The sequence below is a fragment of the Kogia breviceps genome, chromosome 1 (genome assembly GCF_026419965.1).
Source record: "Kogia breviceps isolate mKogBre1 chromosome 1, mKogBre1 haplotype 1, whole genome shotgun sequence".
Taxonomy (NCBI): domain Eukaryota; kingdom Metazoa; phylum Chordata; class Mammalia; order Artiodactyla; family Physeteridae; genus Kogia; species Kogia breviceps.
The window spans coordinates 92,435,770-92,456,779 of NC_081310.1; the positions used below are offsets into that span (position 1 = coordinate 92,435,770).

General features: G+C 40.2%; 1 protein-coding gene across 2 annotated transcripts in view; it reads left to right on the forward strand.

Annotated features, from left to right (window-relative positions):
- Positions 1-21,010, forward strand: part of DDR2 (discoidin domain receptor tyrosine kinase 2) — a 156,407-nt gene that overhangs the window by 132,821 nt on the left and 2,576 nt on the right. For both annotated transcript variants that reach the window (XM_059042350.2, XM_067040055.1), the window contains 9 exons: positions 2,409-2,652; positions 5,744-5,806; positions 6,613-6,743; positions 9,385-9,595; positions 11,028-11,251; positions 12,491-12,618; positions 15,049-15,240; positions 15,534-15,768; positions 17,742-17,891. In XM_059042350.2, coding sequence (XP_058898333.1) covers positions 2,409-2,652; positions 5,744-5,806; positions 6,613-6,743; positions 9,385-9,595; positions 11,028-11,251; positions 12,491-12,618; positions 15,049-15,240; positions 15,534-15,768; positions 17,742-17,891 — 1,578 coding nt within the window. The remainder of the gene's footprint in view (positions 1-2,408; positions 2,653-5,743; positions 5,807-6,612; positions 6,744-9,384; positions 9,596-11,027; positions 11,252-12,490; positions 12,619-15,048; positions 15,241-15,533; positions 15,769-17,741; positions 17,892-21,010) is intronic.

The following is a 21,010-nucleotide window of genomic DNA, read 5'->3' on the forward strand; positions in this document are numbered from 1 at the left end:
AATGACATGGGGACCCTGAAGAAAGGAAACTGTATCGTTCCCAGTAAATTAAAATTTGTTATTCTTGGCACAAACCTGGAGTCAAAAAGAAAATGCATGTCTAGTATATCACTCTCACATGTTAAGATGATGATCTCTCCTCATTGGATTAATAGCTATTAGTTAAATGATGAGAATAGAAGGATCATCACATTCCCAAGCTGCCTGTGTGTTGCTCATAAATGGCTCTTGGGAAGTTGTAAAATGTGTGTGCAATTGTGTGTTAACACATGATTCTTTACAGGTTTATGGGGGGGTGGAGGGAAATATGCACAGTAACAAAACTATGTATGCTTCAAGGAAAAATTCATTTGTATTGCTGAGTAATGTGTATACCCAATATGTACCTATGAACGTGTGTATCAATTCATTATATATCATTGGGAGAATTTCTAGTCACACAAATAATAAAATGTATTTTAAGTTCCCCATAAAGTTATAATATTTGCTCAATTGACTTTGATCTTCCTGAGTACCCAGCAGCTCCTGTTTAACTAGTTTATCACAGATCAAAATTATTCAAAAGCATATGTCTGCATTTAGAAGGTGCCAGAAACCTCTCAGGAGCTGACTCAGAGCTAGTCTTCTCAGGACTACAGGCCAAGCAGGTGTCTACCATATTTTAAGTTTTCTGAGACAAATGAAAAGTAAAAGATGACTTTCAGGTCACTGAAGTCTTCTAGAGCGTAGTTTTTTGCTTCTTAGGCAAAGTACTGCCTATTTCCCTCCCTGCCCTGATTATAGTTAAAATACAGCATTTAAAAGAAAATCAAATCCACAGAGCATTTAGAAAATGAAAAATTACATATATCAAAACAAATGAGATACATATAAAACCACACTGAATAAAATTCATGGTACTGAATACGTTCTTCATTATTATTTTTTAAATCTTTATTGGAGTGTAATTGCTTCACAATACTGTGTTAGTTTCTGTTGTACAACAAAGTGAATCAGCCATATGTGTACATATATCCCCATATCCCCTCCCTCTTTAGCCTTGCTCCTACCCTCCCATCCCACCTCTCTAGGTCATTGCAAAGCACTGAGCTGATCTCCCTGTGCTATGTTGCTGCTTCCCACTAGCTGTCTATTTTATGTTCGGTAGTGTATATATGTCGATGCTACTCTCACTTTGCCCCAGTTTCCCCCTTCCCCCCTACCCCATGTCCTCAAGTCCATTCTCTATGTCTACATCTTTATTCCTCCCCTGCCACTAGGTCCATCAGTCTAACATCAAAGATAAATGCATAAACCAATTAATTAAAGTCAGAAAACTATAGAAATGATCATAAATCCAAGAGCTTATTCTTTGGAAAAATATAAAATAGAAAAAATTTTATTATACAAATCAAGAAAAAATAAATGGAAAGAAAGAGATTCTGAAAAGTATATATAAATGCATTTTAAAATATATTCTATTTATTACATAAATATGTTAAGTCCACAGGAGAATGAAATCCTATGCTATTTACTTGCATTCTAGAAGGATTACCAAAACATCTATAGGAAAGATTATTACCTTCCCCACAGGCTACTTATCCAACACTTTGCAGATTTCAAAACATCTGAAAAATGTATTGAAGCTGTAGTTGGTATTTCTTTGATTTTGTTCTCAGCCTTGTTCCATTTACTTGTGTTTAATAAACTAGAACTGTTAATTCATCCCAAGGAAGGTACAACAAAAAAACTACCTTCCTAAAGTCCTTCTTTTCTCATCTCAGGAAATATCTATGAGGAAGATTTGAGGCTCTCATCAGAATGGCTTTGCCTAAACTGAATTTAATTAAGAGAGATAATTAAGTTTTGTGTCTCTGGCTGACAAATGCTAATACCCGGCGTCGAAATGAGATTTCTAAAGAGAAAGATGAAATTATATTGGATTGTGTATTGTTTCAGGTTTCTCATCTAAACCTGTTGAAAGAAGTGGACTGGCTTTGGAATGTACATAGGAGAAAGTAGTTCAGAATAGCTCCATTCTGGGCAGATAGCAACCGTGGTTGAGAGGACTGGAGTGGTTGGGTTATAGAGCAGAGAGTGTTCAGGGCAAGGAAGGAACTGAGAGGATGCTGGTCCAGCCCTCATTTAACAGATAAGGACACTACTCCCAGCAGCATGCAGTGAGGTAGCCAGGGGAGCACAATTGCAAAGAGGTGACTGGGGTAGCAGCCCAGGTTTTATAAGGTATCACTGCCAGCGTGAGATTCCTAGAAGGGAAAAACGCAAGACGGCAGAGCACCAGTTATTCACCAAGGGTGGTGCTCAGAGAAATTTGGCAGGTCTAAGGTCTTATTGGGTTAGGTTGCACTGTGTCCCCAGTGCCACCCAACAGGTTCACCCTGTCACTCACATGCCTCTTTCTCTTCCAGGTCCACTGCAACAACATGTTTGCTAAAGGTGTGAAGATTTTTAAGGAGGTACAGTGCTACTTTCGCTCTGAAGCCAATGAATGGGAACCTAATGCTGTCTCCTTCCCCCTTGTCCTGGATGACGTCAACCCCAGTGCTCGGTTCGTCACGGTGCCCCTCCACCACCGCATGGCCAGTGCCATCAAGTGCCAATACCATTTTGCTGACACCTGGATGATGTTCAGTGAGATCACCTTCCAATCAGGTTGGGAGCTTGGGAGTCCTTTAGGGAACTGGGAGTAGGGTGGTGAAGGAGGAAGGCGGTGTCCAGAGCTTCTCACTGGTGGGTGTCTGAAAGGAGGGCGGTTGTACAGGTGGCTTCTCATGGGTAGATAGAGGGACTCTTTTCTGCGACTAGTGTAGTTGTGGAAGGGTAGGGATGAGGATGTGGAAGTGGACAGACTGTTTACTTGGCTCTCACACACATTTGTCTAAAAGAGACGTAAGATAAAGGATGAAAGAAAATGAGTACAATGTGTTAAAACCTTTATGTAAATCAAGCCAGTTAAGGGGAAGTGCACCTAAACATTATTAAAATATTTAAATGAAGATGTCTAAATAAAAGTAAAGAGAACAATGAACCCCCATCCATCACCTAGCTTTACTAACCATTGATTTTTTTCTTGTCATGCTTGTTTCATTTATTCCTCCCTTTTTGGTATAGTATTTTGAAGCAAATCTGAGACATTATTTGATTTCACTACTAAAATTTTAGAATACACCTGAGAAAATAACATTACCTTCATAATAATGCCATTATAACATCTAACAAATTTTATTAATAAATAATTCCTTAATAAATAACCAGTGTACATTCAAGTATCCCTGATTGTCTAATAGTGTCTTACTACAGTTGGCTTGATTGAATTAGGATCCAACTAATTAGCCCCTCTTGTAGTATTTCCTTTATTATATTACTAGGTGGTATCTCTTTTAACCTAAAACAGTTTTTAAAAAAAATTCCATTCTGGTTTGGCTGATTACTTTCTGTGGCGTAATTTTGCTGGAGCTTCTATCCTCTGTCATCCTGTAGACTGGTGGTTATATCTACAGGTGAATTTGATTCAAATTCAATTTTCATTTTTGCCAAGGATTTTTCATGGATAGTTCTGTGTACTCTATGCTGAACCTCATCATGGGAATGTTATGTTAGAATCTCTTACTTTTAGTGATGCTTAGATTGATCTCTGGGCTCAGGTGGTTATCCTTTCATGGAAAAGTTCCCAATGAACTTTCTCCTTAGGTTTTATCCTCCATTGATGACCACTGCTTAAATTATTTCATTAGGAGTTGCTAAATGGTGATTTTCTAATTATTTTATTCCTACTGCATTTATTAGCTGAATTTCTTCTGAATAGGAGAACTATTCCCCATATGCTTGTTAACCCTGAAATTCAGTTCATGTTGGAAGGGCAGCATACATAATTAATTTTTCATCAATTTAGAGTAATGAGTCAATGCTCTAGCAACCTTCAGTGGTATCTAATAGACTTTATTTTGTTTTTCATCCTCACTAACATTAAAGAGGACACATTTTTAGAGGTGTGTTAAAAAAAGGATTTAAAAAAAAATTACTTATTTGGTTGTGCTGGGTCTTAGTTGCAGCAGGCAGGCTCCTTAGTTGCAGCTTGCAGGCTTCTTAGTGGTGGCTCGCCAGCTCCTTGGTTGCAGCACATGTGTTCCTTAGTTGCGGCATGTGAACTCTTAGTTGCAGCATACATGCGGGATCTAGTTCCCTGACCAGGGATCGAACCCAGGCCCCCTGCATTGGGAGTGTGGAGTCTTATCCACTGTGCCCCAGGGAAGTTCCCTCTCTGAGGATTTAAATCTTATGACAGGATTCTTTACCTGCCTTAGATAAGCGTCCATCTCTTATTCAAAATAGAAGTCACTAAGTATCCTATGTACAGTTGACCCGTGAACAACATGGGTTTGAACTTCATAGGTCTATCTATATATGGATTTTTTCCATAGTAAATATTACAGTACTACATGATCCACAGTTGGTTGAATCCATGGATGCAGAACCTTGTATATGGAAGAACCATGTGTATGGAGGGCTGATTTTAACTTATATGCAGATTTTCCACTGCGCAGAGTACTCAGTGCCCCTAACCTGCACGTTGTTCAAGGGTCAATGGTACATCTCAAAGAGGAATATAATTACTTAATTCAATACAGTTTCTTCCTGAGAACCTCTTCTTTTTTATTCTACTGACCAGAGTCCTTTTAGACACTGTCTTGAATCTCAGTCTTAAGGGTCTGACTTTACAGCACTTATCTGATTGTTCCTTGTATATCTCCTTCACTGTTACTTCCTCTTTATACCATATACTACTTACAATGAACATGTGTGCATTCATGCATAAAACATTATTGAGCATCTACTAGGTACCATGCACTGTGTTAGTTATTAGGTTACAATGACAAATAAGATAATGTCCTTTGACCTAAAGGTGCCCAATGTTTCATAGAAGACGGATGAGTAAACGTAAAATATGAAACACTGTGGTATGTACTAATGATATACGCACTGGGTACTACGGAGCCAAAGAAGAAGTAAATCCAAATCAGACTGAGGCAGGAGTATATTATTTGGGGTAGGGTAGGCTACTGTAACAAATACTCCAATAACTTATTATTGCTGACTAATTGTTATTTATTATTACTGATAGACTTTGCATATTCTAATTCTTGACCCCCTTTATTAGACAAGTCAGAGGGAAAAATTAGTTACCAACATCAATCTGTCATATACACTTTGGGGAGCTAGTCCTAGAAGCTTCAACATCACTGTAAAGGATACTCTAACTTATTTCTAAGGATGAAGTCTTAATTTATAAATTAAAGAGCTAGGACTATGAGGCATAGTGAAAACTCTTTTGTAAAACACAGTAATTTCCTTGAAGGGAAAGCACATCTTAACCCTATGTCTGTCCTATGTCTACTTACCCATTGTATTCTCTCTACATTTTATTGAATTTGGATCTCACTTCCTATGCATGATTTATGATAATGTGTGGTCACAGCCCTCTGATCACTCTCTTTAACTTTTTTGTACCATGACACTTAGTAGGTAATAATTGAAACAAAATTTTTACAAAAGAAAAGTTACCCTTACTATTTAGATGAATGGCGATATTTTTTACTTAATATATTATATGATTTCATTTCTAAGAAAGGCTTGTAGCAACCCAGTAAATCGATTTCACAAAGTGCTAGCTTAGAACCTGCCTTCAGAAAAGCCACTACCGAGCTGTATCCTCCCCAGCTCTATAACTCTTGTTTTGTGACAGATGCTGCTATGTACAACAACTCTGGAGCCCTGCCTACATCGCCTGTGGCACCAACAACCTATGGTATGTATGCTTCTTGGTTATAAAAATTAAGTTGAAGGGACCTCCTGGAGGATGAAGAAGGGTGGAGATTTGCAAAGGCTTGACTGGGTAGCAGGCTTGATACCAGGTGGCTTTCAATGAAGAGTAGCTCTGGAAAGAGATGACAGTCCACCTCCAAAGTTAAGGGCCCAACCTCACTCTCTTCCCTGCTGGTCCATGTGATTCTTCTGCTGAGGCAGAGTGTGGAGCTGTTCCAACTGCTTCTTAGAAGTTTGGGAAGCTTGGAGGAAAAACAGGGAAAGGGATATTTCTAGGTGAGACCCATTGTAGGGATCTCAATGAATGAATGGAACACAAAGCTAGTCTCTCCAATTGGAGAGAAATATGGAAAAGTGAATGCATTGCTTCAAACAGTCACTGGCTGTATAAGTCAGCAATCTGGGAAACACGTGATCAAGTGTCTCCAAAGAGGACTCTCAGCTGCCTTGGCATGTCTCAATGCAGACTGAAACTGATTCTTCACCTGTTTTTCATGAGGTGTGATTAGGGGCCATGGTATAAAGGGAGTAAAATTTTGGAAGGAATGGAAAACCTCTCCATTATCCAGTCTCATACATGAGGAAGAGGAAGCTACTGTCCCATGGATGAGGACTTGTAGGATATAGGAACACAGTAATACAAGAGTAGCAAGACCAAGTGTTAAGTGGCATCTTGTGGAATTATCCTGAAGGAATAGGTTCTGCCTTCTTATCTCTAGTCCAAGCCCTTATGCTTTTCCTTGCCCCTTGAGATGATAATATTCTTCGTCCTTCTTTTCCTGGTTACAGATCCAATGCTTAAAGTTGATGACAGCAACACTCGAATCCTGATTGGCTGCTTAGTGGCCATAATCTTCATCCTCCTGGCTATCATTGTCATTATCCTCTGGAGGCAGTTCTGGCAGAAAATGCTGGAGAAGGTGAGGAAGTGCAGGACAATCATGGAGTAGGAAGCTGCTCCATCCTTTCCCGTGCTGCTTCATTAATATCCAAGCCAAGTTTCTCACAATTCTATTCCTACTTCTTTTTGTACTTGAAAGTTATGGTTGGGGAGAACCTGCCAGTCCAGTGGTTAGGAATCCGTGCTTCCACTGCAGGGGGCACATGCTTCCCCCTGGTTGGGGAACTAAGATCCTGCATGCCATGTGGTACGGGCGGAAAAAAAAAGAAAGTTATGGTTATGCATCCTTCTGAGTGCCTCCTCAGATTCTTTTAGTCTAGACCAAATGATCTATATAATTTCTATTACATTTGTCTAACACTTTACAGTCAGCAAAGACTTCTTCCTTGATTTTACTTGAACCTCATTGAATAATTGTGAGTTGGGCAGAGTAGTTATATTTAATTGTTTTGCTGATGAGAAAATGTGATGTGCTCAAGGTCATACAGTTAATATCCTGCTTTCTATGATAGTCTTGAAATTTGTTGACTTCTTTTCTTTGAAAATATATATCTTTCACCACGGATGGAATATCTATGACTTTTCTTGGTGTCTTAGGCCAGATAGCAATTCTGGGCACTGCTGCTAAATGTGTGATACTCTTGGGGTTTGCTGATGCTAAAGTGTTTCTACCTTTGGTCACGGACGTTATCCCTGGTCAATGAGCTCAAATGCATGTGGACTGTGAGAGATCATAGATACTCTGGGCTGTGAGGCTTTGAGGTGCCCACCGAGGGCAGGGAACAGGAGGGAGGGTATAGGCTGATTGTGTTTATAGCTTATGTATTTGGGGATGGGATCTTAGAGGAGACCAGTGCCTATGTAGAGTACATACCAGAAGAGGGGAAAGGGCACTGTGAGAATGGACTGGAACCTTCTGAACTCTTTGTGAGTAGGACAAGAGGAAGGTGCTGAAATCAGAGAAGTGAGGGGAATGACCCAGACAAGTAGCATGCAATTCCTTCTGATCTGTTACACATTCAAGTTCTGAGATGATCGAGGTTTATTTTAAGGACTTTAGGCAGGAATATTTCACAGAAGAGAGGGTCTCTTTGCTTCCCATAGAGACTTCTAACATTAGTCTAAAAATTAAATTAAAGCTTTCAATCCATAAATAGTGGCTGAAGGTTGAAAGGCAGAATCCACAGAGAGCCCACCCAGTGGCATAATGAGGCAACATCAAAACCTTTTGTCTTTTAGAATGCTAGAACACACTTGGTATCTAAATTCCAGGATGCAGGGTAGCAAAGAGTGGTGGTGGTAGCAGCTGATGATCTGATGGTTCATTGGACATCTTGAAGCTATGTTCTTACTGAACAGTCTGTTATGACTGCATTTTAGTTGAGAGGGGAGAGTCTGTGTTCTCTACTCTGTGAGCTATTTTTCTCTTCATTTGAGCCAGAATTTACCACTCTTTGAGTCTTTCTTCTGAGTCCCACTGGAATATATTCATGGGCTGGGAGAAGAATTTTGGATTGGAGACTCTCCAGGTAAAAGGGAGAACAAAAATTTTGCCCTTGAATATTTAACTTGGTCCTTCAAGAAATTCTTTCTGTCCCTGTACATCCTGAGTAAGATAACTCAAGATGCTCTGGAATGACACAGGATTTCTTCTGGGGGAAAGAATTTTTTTGTAGAAGACACTTAAGCATACCTATGTATTCCAAATACATTGCTCAAAATAGCCTTATGCTGTAGCATTATCTGCAGGATACTTACAGTGGTGTCCTCAGAATTCTCTCTTTGAGAGAGTCAAGAGATATTTCTTGAGTGCCTACTATGTGCTGGGCTCCATGCTTGGTATTGAGGATATTACTGCAACAAAGGAACTCTCAGTCTAGGGTATGGAGCAGACATCTAAGTTTCTCCACTGAGCACCCAAAGTGTGTTTGTTGGAATAGAACGTTTCATGTGTTTAAATCCAAATAGTAACATATACTTAGATTATGAGATTTTCCTTTTGAAGGAGCAGGCAGGTCATATTAAATAGAATGACGGAACAATTAGCTGTTTTATTCTTCTTAATCCTGTGTTAGGTATAATTCATGTTAGTATCCCTAGCACCTAGGGCTTTCCTTTCTTATTTTGTAGCCATTTTATTTTTGGTTAATAAAAATGCGGGGTCAAGGGGGTATTACCCTAATCTACAATGCCAGAGCAGTCAGGTGAACTACAGATTCATCATGTTACAGCACATTTGTTGCATTAATAAGCATTTTAATTTATGCCTAAAAATCAGTCAGTTGAGTGGTGTCAGGAAAACCCATTATTTAACAGAACATTGAAAACTCTAAGACTGAGAAATTCTTTGATTTGCTACTGATATGTTCTAATGGTGTCACGTGAATAATGCTTGTAAGTGTTTCAATGGAAGTTAATTAACGTTGGCAGTGCAGAAATTTGGAAGTCAAATTCTGCCTTGAAGCAATGAAAGATGATTCTGAGTTTCTACAACACAGGCATCTGTGGAACCAGACTGAACCCCTGTCACTTGCCTTGCTTCTGGAGTTTGAGTATTAAAGAGTTATTTCATCTGAGTGGAAGAGCTGGCTTTAAGAAGAGGAGGGAGTGATGATCCCTTTGGTGTCAACATGCCTTTCTCCCCTGTCCTTCTCTTTCAGGCTTCCCGGAGGATGCTGGATGATGAAATGACAGTCAGCCTTTCCCTGCCAAGCGAGTCCAGCATGTTCAACAATAACCGCTCCTCATCACCAAGTGAGCAGGAGTCCAACTCCACTTACGATCGCATCTTTCCGCTTCGCCCTGACTACCAGGAGCCATCCAGGCTGATACGGAAACTCCCAGAATTTGCTCCAGGAGAGGAAGAATCAGGTGAGGATGAAACAGTGAGCAGAAAATTGAGGGACAAGATTTATGAAGGTGTGACACTGTTACTCCTACTCAACCAAGTCTAATTTTAGCCTAGAGAAGTCCACCTTCTCCTGGGAAGTCCACACTGTCTTTCTAGATTTGGTCTACTGTTGTTCCTAATTGAATCTGGCCATCTCTCCTTTGCTATTGCATGTAGCAGATGTTTGGAGAGAGCCCCATGTCAGAAGAAGAAAAATAAATAAAATGCGTGACTAAGGTATTAACACCAGAAGAACCTAAACAGTACAACTAATCCAACCTTCTCATTTTTCATAGAAGGAAAGTGAGAAGTCCCAGATAAGGTACTCACCCAACATCAAACACCAATACGGGTAAATTCAGGACTAGAATTTCACTTGGAGAAAAAAACGATGCTAAAGAGATCCTAGAATTCCCGGGTTTTAGTCACCTAGATAATTGAGTTATTTAACTTTTGTTCATTTCTCTTTGGTGAAAATTTACTTGACTAATACAAGATTTTATTATGAGAGCAAATATTTCTTGTCTTTTCTCAATAAAACGTTGCTTCAGTAAAACGGTGCCAATTGATTCACATCCCAGTGTCTTTTAAAAAAGGGCTGCAGAGTGACATCAGAGGGGAAGCTGGGGTCATCGCTGAGGCTCAGAGCAGCTTTTCTGTCCATAATGTCAGCATCCGAGGAGGGACCCCAATCAGTGGAAGAGGACTGATGGTGTTCAGGGGAGAGCTGATTGGAGAAGTAGCATGTAGCAGGACTAACCATGAGAGCAGAGGCTTTTCACTGGAGTCCTTCCAAAGGAAGAAAGGAAACTAATGTGTATTTACCACTCATTGGATAGCAAACATTGAAGGAGCATATTGAACTACGGGAATTTTACAGAGACAGCAAGAATAGGGATGTAATTTATTTCTTAGGCCGAACCAAAGTGATCTACCTACTTTCTGAAGTCTAAAACATCCCCCCTCATATTTTAATATTTTTTAAAGTTAGGATGTGTCTTAAGCTAGATCATATAAATTTAATCACAGTTTTTAATCCCTGAAATAGGTTATTAAAATCAGAGATTATATCTTAAAATCCAGGAAATATGCCATTAAATCCAAAAATTTTAATACTCCTACCCTAACTAGTATAGCGAGCCTTCCTGGAGCTTCCCCACGATTCCACAAGATTAACCAAGGAGGTTATTAATGATCACGTAGTTATGAGGAGAAGATAAGAGATAAAATGGTGCCTACGTTCTGGAGGCCACAAGAAAGAATCTCCAGAGGAACCATTCTCCAAGTAAGAATGTCATGGCGTAGGTTAGGCTGTCTTGGCGGCATGTTTTAGCTCTCCTCTCAGATTTCCTTTCTTGAAGATATCTCCAAAGAGGACCCTTGGAATGAGACCCATTGTCCTTGTCTTCGCAGGCTGCAGCGGCATTGTGAAGCCAGTCCAGCCCAGTGGGCCTGAGGGTGTGCCCCACTATGCAGAGGCTGACATTGTGAACCTCCAGGGGGTGACTGGAGGCAACACCTACTCCGTACCTGCTGTTACCATGGACCTGCTCTCGGGGAAAGACGTGGCTGTGGAAGAGTTCCCCAGGAAACTCTTAACTTTCAAGGAGAAGCTGGGAGAAGGCCAGTTTGGGGAGGTGAGCTGATTCTTTGAGTGGGGCCTCCAGTCCTTGGTAGTTCAAAGGAAGTGGTTGAATAAAAATGGTCAGTAGAGCAAAGTGTCCCATCCAAAGTGGATTCACACCAAATGTCTCCTCCACTTGTCTCTCCTTGCATTGTTGTCTAGAAGACTAGTATTGGTCAGCCTCCTCTTTGTCAAATAGCTGTGGAAATCCTGGGAATTCTGATTTCTATATAAGAGTTTTTAAAGCAGGAAAGTCACTAGACTTAGATATTCCAAAAAACATTAATATTTTCAAAAATTTTTACAACAGGTTACAAAGGGTGGGGACCCATAAGATGTGATCATCTTTTATAAACTGTCCAAGAACATCCTGCTATTGGATAGCCACTTTGTTTTTTCCCTTTTAATTGGAGTTACATGTAAAATGGTCAAAAACAACCTCGCCCCTGCCTTTGGTCCCAGAACCAGCCACTAGGGAATTAATCACTAACCAAGATAAGGAGGAACACACTTCTCAATTGCCCTCAGAGTGATGCATGTAATATTTGACTTTTCACTCTTACATCAGTCACATGAGCCTTCTGAGAATTCAAAGCAATGATTTAAGTGGCAACAGAAGCTCTTCAACACCACCATCTAAATTCCAAATGTAATTTGGTTTCATAAGAATATGTTATTGGTTTCCAGCATGGGTGGCATGCTTTAACCTTGGGTAGGTTTGGTGGTGGTGGAGGCAGAAGGGTCCATGGCATCTGTCTGTGGTGTTATATACACTCATTCTGTATCCTGGGTTGAAAACACAGGCTTGTTATACAGTTACTAATGCCTAGAGGTCCCTGATAATGCTAATCCCATGCTAAGGGCTTACCTTAGAGAAGAAATTGCCTTATGTTTTGCACGATCCCATAACTAAACTTCCTTGAATCAAAGTTCAAGTATTTATACCGAATGACATTTTATAGTGGGCTATGCTGCAATAAAATACCATGTTATAGATTCATTCACTTATTTAATGTTCCAATCAATTTATTTCTTGTATAAAGCAGTAACATATGACATTAGCTGGGTTCCTTACCATTTTCTTAAATCAGTTATTTGAGTCAAAGATGTGTTACACATATCTTCTTACTGGTCTTTTTGATTATTTTGCCTGAGTTGTAAGAGTTAGTTTATCTCCAGGAAATGCCCAGCAAGAGTACTGAGACATCTTCAGGAGAAATGATGATGCTGAGACTAGATGACTTTTGTCTAGGTTCATCTCTGTGAAGTGGAGGGAATGGAAAAATTCAAAGACAAAGATTTTGCCCTAGATGTCAGTGCCAACCAGCCTGTCCTGGTGGCCGTGAAAATGCTCCGAGCAGATGCCAACAAGAATGCCAGGTCTGTGGTCTGCATTTTAAATTTTCCTTTATGTGTTTCATCTTCAGGATCAGGAACCCTCCTGGAAACTTCTGAGCAATTTGTTTCTTTTGAGATGGGAAGGTCTGTGAGCTACCTCACATTTCCATTGTTGTGGTTTGTTTTTCTGATGGACCAGTAGTCCTCAGCTTCATTCTTATCTCTCTCAAAAACAAATGTACATTTTCTGTTGGATATGCTACACATTTACTTCCTAACCCCTTTTGCACAGCAGTGTACACCCCAACGTACACTAAAGTTTGAATACGTACCTCTTCAATCCTTATACACACACTCCTGAATGTCATTACCTCCCCTTGCAGACTTCACAATCACACACATCTTTCTTGCTAAGTTTCTCCCATTCTCCTTTTTTCCCCACATCTCTATTTACTTTCTCATCCCCTTTTTTCTCTTTTATGCTCCTTTTCTTCTATGTCCAGCACCCCCCAAATGAGAAGCTACCTCTACTTGGAAAAGTATCCATGGACCTCAAAGCAAAAGGATCCACAGTCCTTTAGCAGTTTCCCAAACTGGCTAATAATCTCTTGGATCCTTTACTACATAAATTGCAGTTTCCAGCCACACTCCGTTGTCTGACAGCCTTTCCATTACAGTAATGGTGAGTTAATCCTCACCCAGAGAGGCATGCTGGTTGAAAGCTGGTTGTATGTGTCTCAGAGAAATCTGCACATCTGGATAACATATGTATTTCCCCATTTGTGTTGGCTTGATGTGTCTCATTGATATTCAAATTTAGAGAAAGTTTATGATCCCTATTCCTTAAATTATCATAAATTCCAAGAATGGTGATAGGGTTTTATTAAAAGTCTTGCAATTGACAGGATATGGCATGAAGAAGAAAGAAAGGCAAGGGAACAGAACTGTGGAGGTTTTGGAATTTTAACTGTGAGAATTTCAATCTTAAGGATACTAGTATGAGTGAAAAGGGACATCCTCTGGGTCCCATAGAGAGATAGAATATTCCTGATATTAATCTTAGCACGTGATTGGAGAAGGTGGCAAGATGAAAGAAAAAAACTATGGGATGTGACAAAGCCTTTGCCCATTGTTTTTTTTGGTGACGTTTGGTGTCCCACCTGTGCCCACTCCAATTTAGCAATGATGGATGGCTTAGGCTCTGAGCTCTCCCAAGCCATGGACCCCCCACCGGGTTTGAGATTGAAGGGGTAATGAAAGAGGAGAGGTGCTGTATGAGGACCACACTGATTTCAAGGATTTTATATTGACATAGTATGACTTCCAGCCCAGGATTCCTAGAAAACTCACAGGAGACTTATAACAGGTCTGCTTCAATAGTTTTGAGAATGTGGGCTAGTGGTCTCACTAACCCAAATATCACTACTTGGAAGGTTATAGCCCACTTTGTGACTCAAGGGTGGTTGTCACCATCTATTCACACAGTTATTAGTTTCGGCCAAGTGAGTACTTCTTTTGAAATGATGCTGCATTACCACCGTGAACTTTAAACAGCTCTTTTGAACAGGCTACTAAATATGTGTTGTGACTGACTGCTGGTGCACCCTACATTAAAAGAAGCCAGTATGAGGAAATAAAAAAATTATCAGATTAACCCAGAGGGTGGTTATTCACTTTATAAAAAGTGCCTTCACTTTACTTATAGAGTGAGCCCACGGCTTTTTGTTTGTTTTTCTTTTTTGGGGGGGTGCTGCATTGGGTCTTTGTTGCTGCACGTGGGCTTTCTCTAGTTGTGGCGAGCTGGTGCTACTCTTCGCTGCAGTGAGTGCGCTTCTTGTTGTGGTGGCTTCTCTTGTTGTGGAGCACGGGCTCTAGAGCGCAGGCTTCAGTAGTTGTGGTACGCAGGCTCAGTAGTTGTGGCTTGCGGGCTCTAGAACGCAGGCTTCAGTAGTTGTGGCGCACAGGCTTAGTTGCTCCGTGGCATGCGGGATCTTCCCGGACCAGGGCTCGAACCTGTGTCCTCCGCGTTCGCAGGCAGATTCTTAACCACTGCGCCACCAGGGAAGTCCCTCCATGGCTTTTAAAAAAGGTAAAGACCCCAGTGCACTTAAGATATGACTTTCAGTTGAAGGTTTTATTTTTAAGACTAGTTTTTAGCAACATATATTTGATTTAGCAAATATTAATCACTTTCTATGTGGCAGGCCTTCTGTAGGATACTAGGGATGCAAATGTGAATGTCATGGTCCATGTTCCCCCCACCAAATTATAGTTGAATAAGGGTGCATCGCATTCCAGGATGAGTAGAATGAGACAGTTTCCAGGTACCAATTTCTCTGTTCTCTCAAAGGTTATCCAAAGGGAAACAAGACTCAGTATAATGGTTAGGACTAGATTTCGCTGTGTCTTCTTTCCCCTCTTGATTCTAACTCTGGCAACCTCTGGGTTTATCTATGTCTCTGTCCTCCAAAGGAATGATTTTCTTAAGGAGATAAAGATCATGTCCCGGCTCAAGGACCCAAACATCATCCGTCTCTTAGCTGTGTGTATCACTGACGATCCTCTCTGCATGATCACTGAGTACATGGAGAATGGAGATCTCAATCAGTTTCTTTCCCGCCATGAGCCCCCCAGTTCTTCCTTCAGCAACGTACCCACTGTCAGGTAAATATGCCGGATCCTCTGTCTCTTCCCTGTGTTCATGAGACTAAGCTGGGATCTGAAGGTGGGGAGCAGTGAGCCTTAAAGTTCATCATTGCTCTGAATGGTTGGGGAGGTTTGTATGCAGGGAATAATAAAGCAGTTGCCCTTTAGGGGAAAGCAAAGAGATTCATAAAGAATAGAGAAAGGATGTTGAGGTTGGAGCCCTAGTTTGTTGGTACCAACTATAGGGTGTGTACCTTTCACAGCTTCCTCTTTCCAGAGGCTACTTTCTCTCTTCCTTTATATTTCCTCAGTTATGCCAACCTGAAGTTTATGGCTACCCAGATTGCATCTGGCATGAAGTACCTTTCCTCGCTTAATTTTGTTCATCGAGATCTGGCCACACGAAACTGCTTAGTGGGTAAGAACTATACCATCAAGATAGCTGACTTTGGAATGAGCAGAAACCTGTACAGTGGTGACTACTACCGAATCCAGGGCCGGGCAGTGCTCCCGATCCGCTGGATGTCTTGGGAGAGCATCTTGCTGGTGAGTTTCCTGTGTTTTTGAGCTCTACCCTAGCAACTGGCATGTAGGCAGATGCAGATGGCATGTAGGGGTGCACCTGAGACAGAGGGAGGCAGACAATAAATAGACTTTGATATTTTCTCTGACTTGAGATGATTTACTTTGTGTACTAATTATTATTTTTAATACTTGCCTGTTTCTGCTGATAAAATATAACATGCTTACTGTAGAAAGTTTGGAGAAAAAGGTTAAAAATATACCCATAATGACAAGAGACTTAGTATTCTAAGTCTACTAGAGTACTAAAAAATCTACTACTAAATCTACTACTACTAAAAAATCTACTAGATTTTTAAAATCTCTACCCTTTCCACCTACTGACTGATCTTAATTAATTTAGAGTATTAAAATCTTGTCATTTAAAGAACTATTATCCCCACAAAATATTTTTCTTCTGTATTAATTTCATAACCATGTTTCTAATTAATTATTTAGACTGATCTCTATATTTGTATTTTAATGATTTTCACCATTTACTTTTTAAGGTCCTCATTCTTTGCTTTATAATTTTTATCCAGCTCATGGTATTCTGGACCACAAGTGAATACGTTTTTTCCAAATGCCTCTTAGAAATATATCTTCTGACCATGCATATTTGGGACAATTTACTGTTGATTTTATACCACTTAGCTGATTTACACAATTATTAGACTTTAAACTTTTACTTCCGACAATGCTGTATATGTGTAATTTTGTCTTTCGTCATTTAATATTGCAGAGAAAAGCCTGATAGCAATCTAGTTTTGTTAATTTGTTATTAATCTGTTTGTTTCTTATTCATATCTTATAGGGTTCATAATTAATGTTGAAATAAGAAATGTATAGTTATCCTCTTCCTCTCACCAAGATAACCACTATTAATATTAATATTTTAGTGTATTTCCTTTGAGAATTTTTCTATACATGTATTTCTCTGCATATATGTATTATATATATAATTATTTTACGTATTGGGATGATACTATGCACATACAATTCTCTCTCACTGGCAGTAAATATTCTGCAAAAACATGATTTGAATTGCTCCATAATATTCTATTGTGTGGATATATCCTATAATTTAATAATGTCACTATAATTTGATATTTAAGTACTTTCCAATTTCCTTCAATTATAAATGATGCTATGATATATATCATTTTATGTAAATCCTTATAAAGATCTTTATCATCTATATAGATGAATCACATATTTTACTCATTTCTAATGCGATTATTAAGTTTTGTTCCCTTTAAAGGTATTGTGTGGTGTTGTGAAAGATTATTAGACCAATATTCAGAGGGTTTTGGTCCAAGTCTCAGTTTTTCCATTATTAATGGTCTTGTTAACCAGGGTATTTTAGTAAACCTCTTGTCTCACTTTTCTGATCTGAAAAATAAGGCTAAATAATATCATCTATGTCAGCACTGTATTTATTGACTAGAACATATGCAAGTATTTAATACATGCTGATTGCAACTGAATCTCATTGCTGTCACTCGGTCACTCATTAGTCTATCCTTCGAGACTGTGACGATCATCGAACAAGGACGACTCTGGGCACTTACACTAGATTTCTGTATCTCTCACATAGAAACAATTGCTTCACATTCTAATTTTGCCTTCCCCTGGGCATTTCTCCAAGGCTACCCTAGATCCTAGAGTTTGACCTTCTAACATGCACTGGGAGAGTCAGATAGCTTATGGCTGCATCCTTTTCAGCTCTTGGATTTCATCTCCAAGAGAAGTAGACCTCAGCAGAGATCCTGAGGGTGAGAAAAGGGCCTGTAGCTTGGCATCAAAACAACTTCCTATTGTTGTTTCCAGATCGCCCATGAGTATCTTGGCAGTCCCAGTATTCCTTGCCCTGTGTTGTAAAAGTGGCAGAACTCCAGATTATGAAAACCTAATTAGCTCTTGTTGTGCACAGATTATTCTTTTTCTTATTTAAACAGGGCAAATTCACCACGGCAAGTGATGTGTGGGCCTTCGGGGTGACTCTGTGGGAGACCTTCACCTTTTGCCAGGAACAGCCCTATTCCCAGCTGTCAGATGAACAGGTCATCGAGAATACTGGAGAGTTCTTCCGAGACCAAGGGAGGCAGGTGAGAACTGTTGGGGGTGGAGAGATGTGGCCTTGGGTGCTCTTGAAGGAGAGAGAAAGAAAAGTTCTGACTTAACAGGATAGGTCTGAGCTGGGAAATGGGCTACCTGGATCATAGTTGTTTGTCACTAATCATCCAGCTAATGTAAAAGACCAAGAATTTTGTCACTAATTCTCCAGGTGATGTGAAAGACCAAGGTCCTCCCTAGGCATCCATACACTCTGCTTTATCCATGTGTCAACCCATTGGTCGTTGGAGAACATGAGGGGTCCCCTCAGGCTGCTCCCCAACTCAAAGATACCAGAAAATAAAATCCTATCTCTCATGTTTGATCTATTTCCTGGTCTAGGCTGTATGGTTTGTCTTCCTGGTTGAGAAACATAGGAACAAAAACGTAAGCTTAAAAGTGAAGAAGGGATTTATTAGCATTCGTTAAAAATTTGGTTTGGACTGTCTAGAAATGTTTCTCGACTTACATGTCCAGAGACCTTCAGGTGCATCCTGGCCTTGCTGTTCTTGGAAGGCACCTCTGGGCCCAGCTGCTGTGGCATCTCAGGACTCAGGAAAAGCTGGGCTTCTTAGCTTACAAGGGCCCCAATTCCTAGTTAAGATACTACAAGATTCCTTTGGATGACTCAGAGTTTAAGGTTCCTGTGAGACGTGGGATTGAAAGCTCACTGGTGGTGGGAGCACTGAGCCCCCAGAATGGTCTGGCTACAGCATACTCTTGGAGTGTAGCATCTCAGGCAGGAAGATGAGAACAGTTGAGGAGAGGGAGAAGGCTCTTGCAGAAGATTAAAAGTAGATCCTCTGTGGCTTAAATAGATCAAAGCAAGCAAAAGATAAGGGAATGACTAGAGATTGTACAATATGCAGCTTAAAAATAGGAAGGAGGGGTCCTAGAATTTTATCTTGATACTCTGCAGATATTTTGGTAGCAGGAGATCTAAATTATCTATCTCGATTATGAGGTAATTGCCTTCTTACCTCGGCAAAGGGCAGATTTACTCTGGTGTGCGTGAGATAAGAGAGTAGACCAAGGAAAATGTTTTTTCTCCTGGACTAGTAGCACATTGTGGCCACCTGGTTGACCCACTAGATTCTTGTGGCCAATTAAAGGTGGTGCATTCAATTAGAAAGTGTAATTTTATTATCATAATGATTCTAACTTGAGTACATCCTAGAACTGTAGGCAAAGGGAGGAGTATTTTATTTTATTTTATTTTATTTTTTATTTTTTTGTGGTACGCGGGCCTCTCACTGTTGTGGCCTCTCCCGTTGCGGAGCACAGGCTCCAGACGCACAGGCTCAGTGCCCATGGCTCACGGGCCCAGCTGCTCCACAGCATGTGGGATCCTCCTGGACCGGGGCACGAACCCGTGTCCCCTGCATCGGCAGGCGGACTCTCAACCACTGCGCCATCAGGGAAGCCCGGGAGGAATATTTTAAACCTTTCAGTTTCCCTCATCTTATTATTCAGTGACTGAAATCCCACATGGAAAAAAAAAAAAATTTACACGAGGCAAAATTGAAGTATCAAACATTCAGGCAAGAAAGGCATGCTTCCCCTCCCCCCACTTTATGTCCACTGTCTGCTTTGCATTTGAATAGTAAAGTCAAATATTTGACTGAAGCAAAGGCCAAAGCCAAATATGACCATTATATGCTGAGTAAGCTTCTCATCTATAAGTTTAAATTTTTGATAAAAGTTTATTTAATTTAACATATGAACTTACTAAACATAATTTATTAAATTTGTATTTTATTACAATTTACAAAATTTAATTACTTTAATTTTTTTTTTTTTTTTTTGCGGTACGCGGGCTTCTCACTGTTGTGGCCTCTCCCGTTGCGGAGCACAGGCTCCGGATGCGCAGGCTCAGTGGCCATGGCTCACTGGCCCAGCCGCTGTGCGGCATGTGGGATCTTCCCAGACCGGGGCACGAATCCATGTCCCGTGCATCGGCAGGCGGACTCGCAACCACTGCGCCACCACGGAAGCCCTAAATTTTATTAAAATTTCAGTATTCAAATTTTAAAAGTTTGACATTAGAATTAAGGACAGTAATTTCTCAACACTATCAGCTGCTAGATGGATTTTATGGTCTCTAGACTACACATGTGTGATCTAATTTGTTTTCAAATGGCACAATGTCACCAACTTGTTGTACATAGCAGATATAATGCAGAAGAAAACTTTTCAGTATCACAAATTCTAGAAAGAATCTTATACTTAGGGATCACAGCTTAAGCAAATCTTAAATCTTTTGTATTCAATTGGAAGTCTATAACAATAATTTCAATAATTTTAAAATGTATTTGACATTTTTGTTTTCAATTTATTTTTACAAACTGTAAAGAATTCTCAGATAGCACTTTTCTTAAAAGCTCATGGTCTAAATGGAATTAAATAATTAAAAACTGGGACTTCCCTGGTGGTGCAATGGTTAAGAACCTGCCTGCCAGTGCAGGGGACACAAGTTCATGCCCTAGTCTGGGAAGATCCCACATGCCGTGGAGCAACTAAGCTCGTGCGCCACAACTACTGAGCCCACGAGCCACAACTACTGAAGCCCGCACGCCTAGAGCCCATGCTCTGCAACAAGAGAAGCCACCACAACGAGAAGCCCACGCCCCATAACGAAGAGTAGACCCCGCTCGCCACTAGAGTAAAGCCCACGCACAGCAACGTAGACCCAATGCAGCCAAAAATAAATGAATGGATAAATAAATAAATAAATAAAGTTTAAATTTAAAAAATGAATGCTCAAAACCATCATAAGATATCATCTCACAACTTTAGAATGGCTGTTATCAAAAAGACAAGAAACAGCAAGTGCTAGTGAGAATGTGGAGAAAAGGGAACCCTCGTGCACTGTTGGTGGGAATGTAAATTGGTGCAGTGGAAAACAGTGTGGAGGTTCCTCAAAAAATTAAAGATAGAGCTATGTTATGATCCTATGATGCCTGACATAAGCTGGTGTTGGTGTGGGAGAAGGCAAGATGGAAATAGTTAATGATTTACCAGCTGCAAATGTTGGACCCATGTTTCAAAGAGCTTGAGAAATTTAGGTTTGCTTCAGGAATATGTCAATATACCAAGGTGTTAAAAAACATAG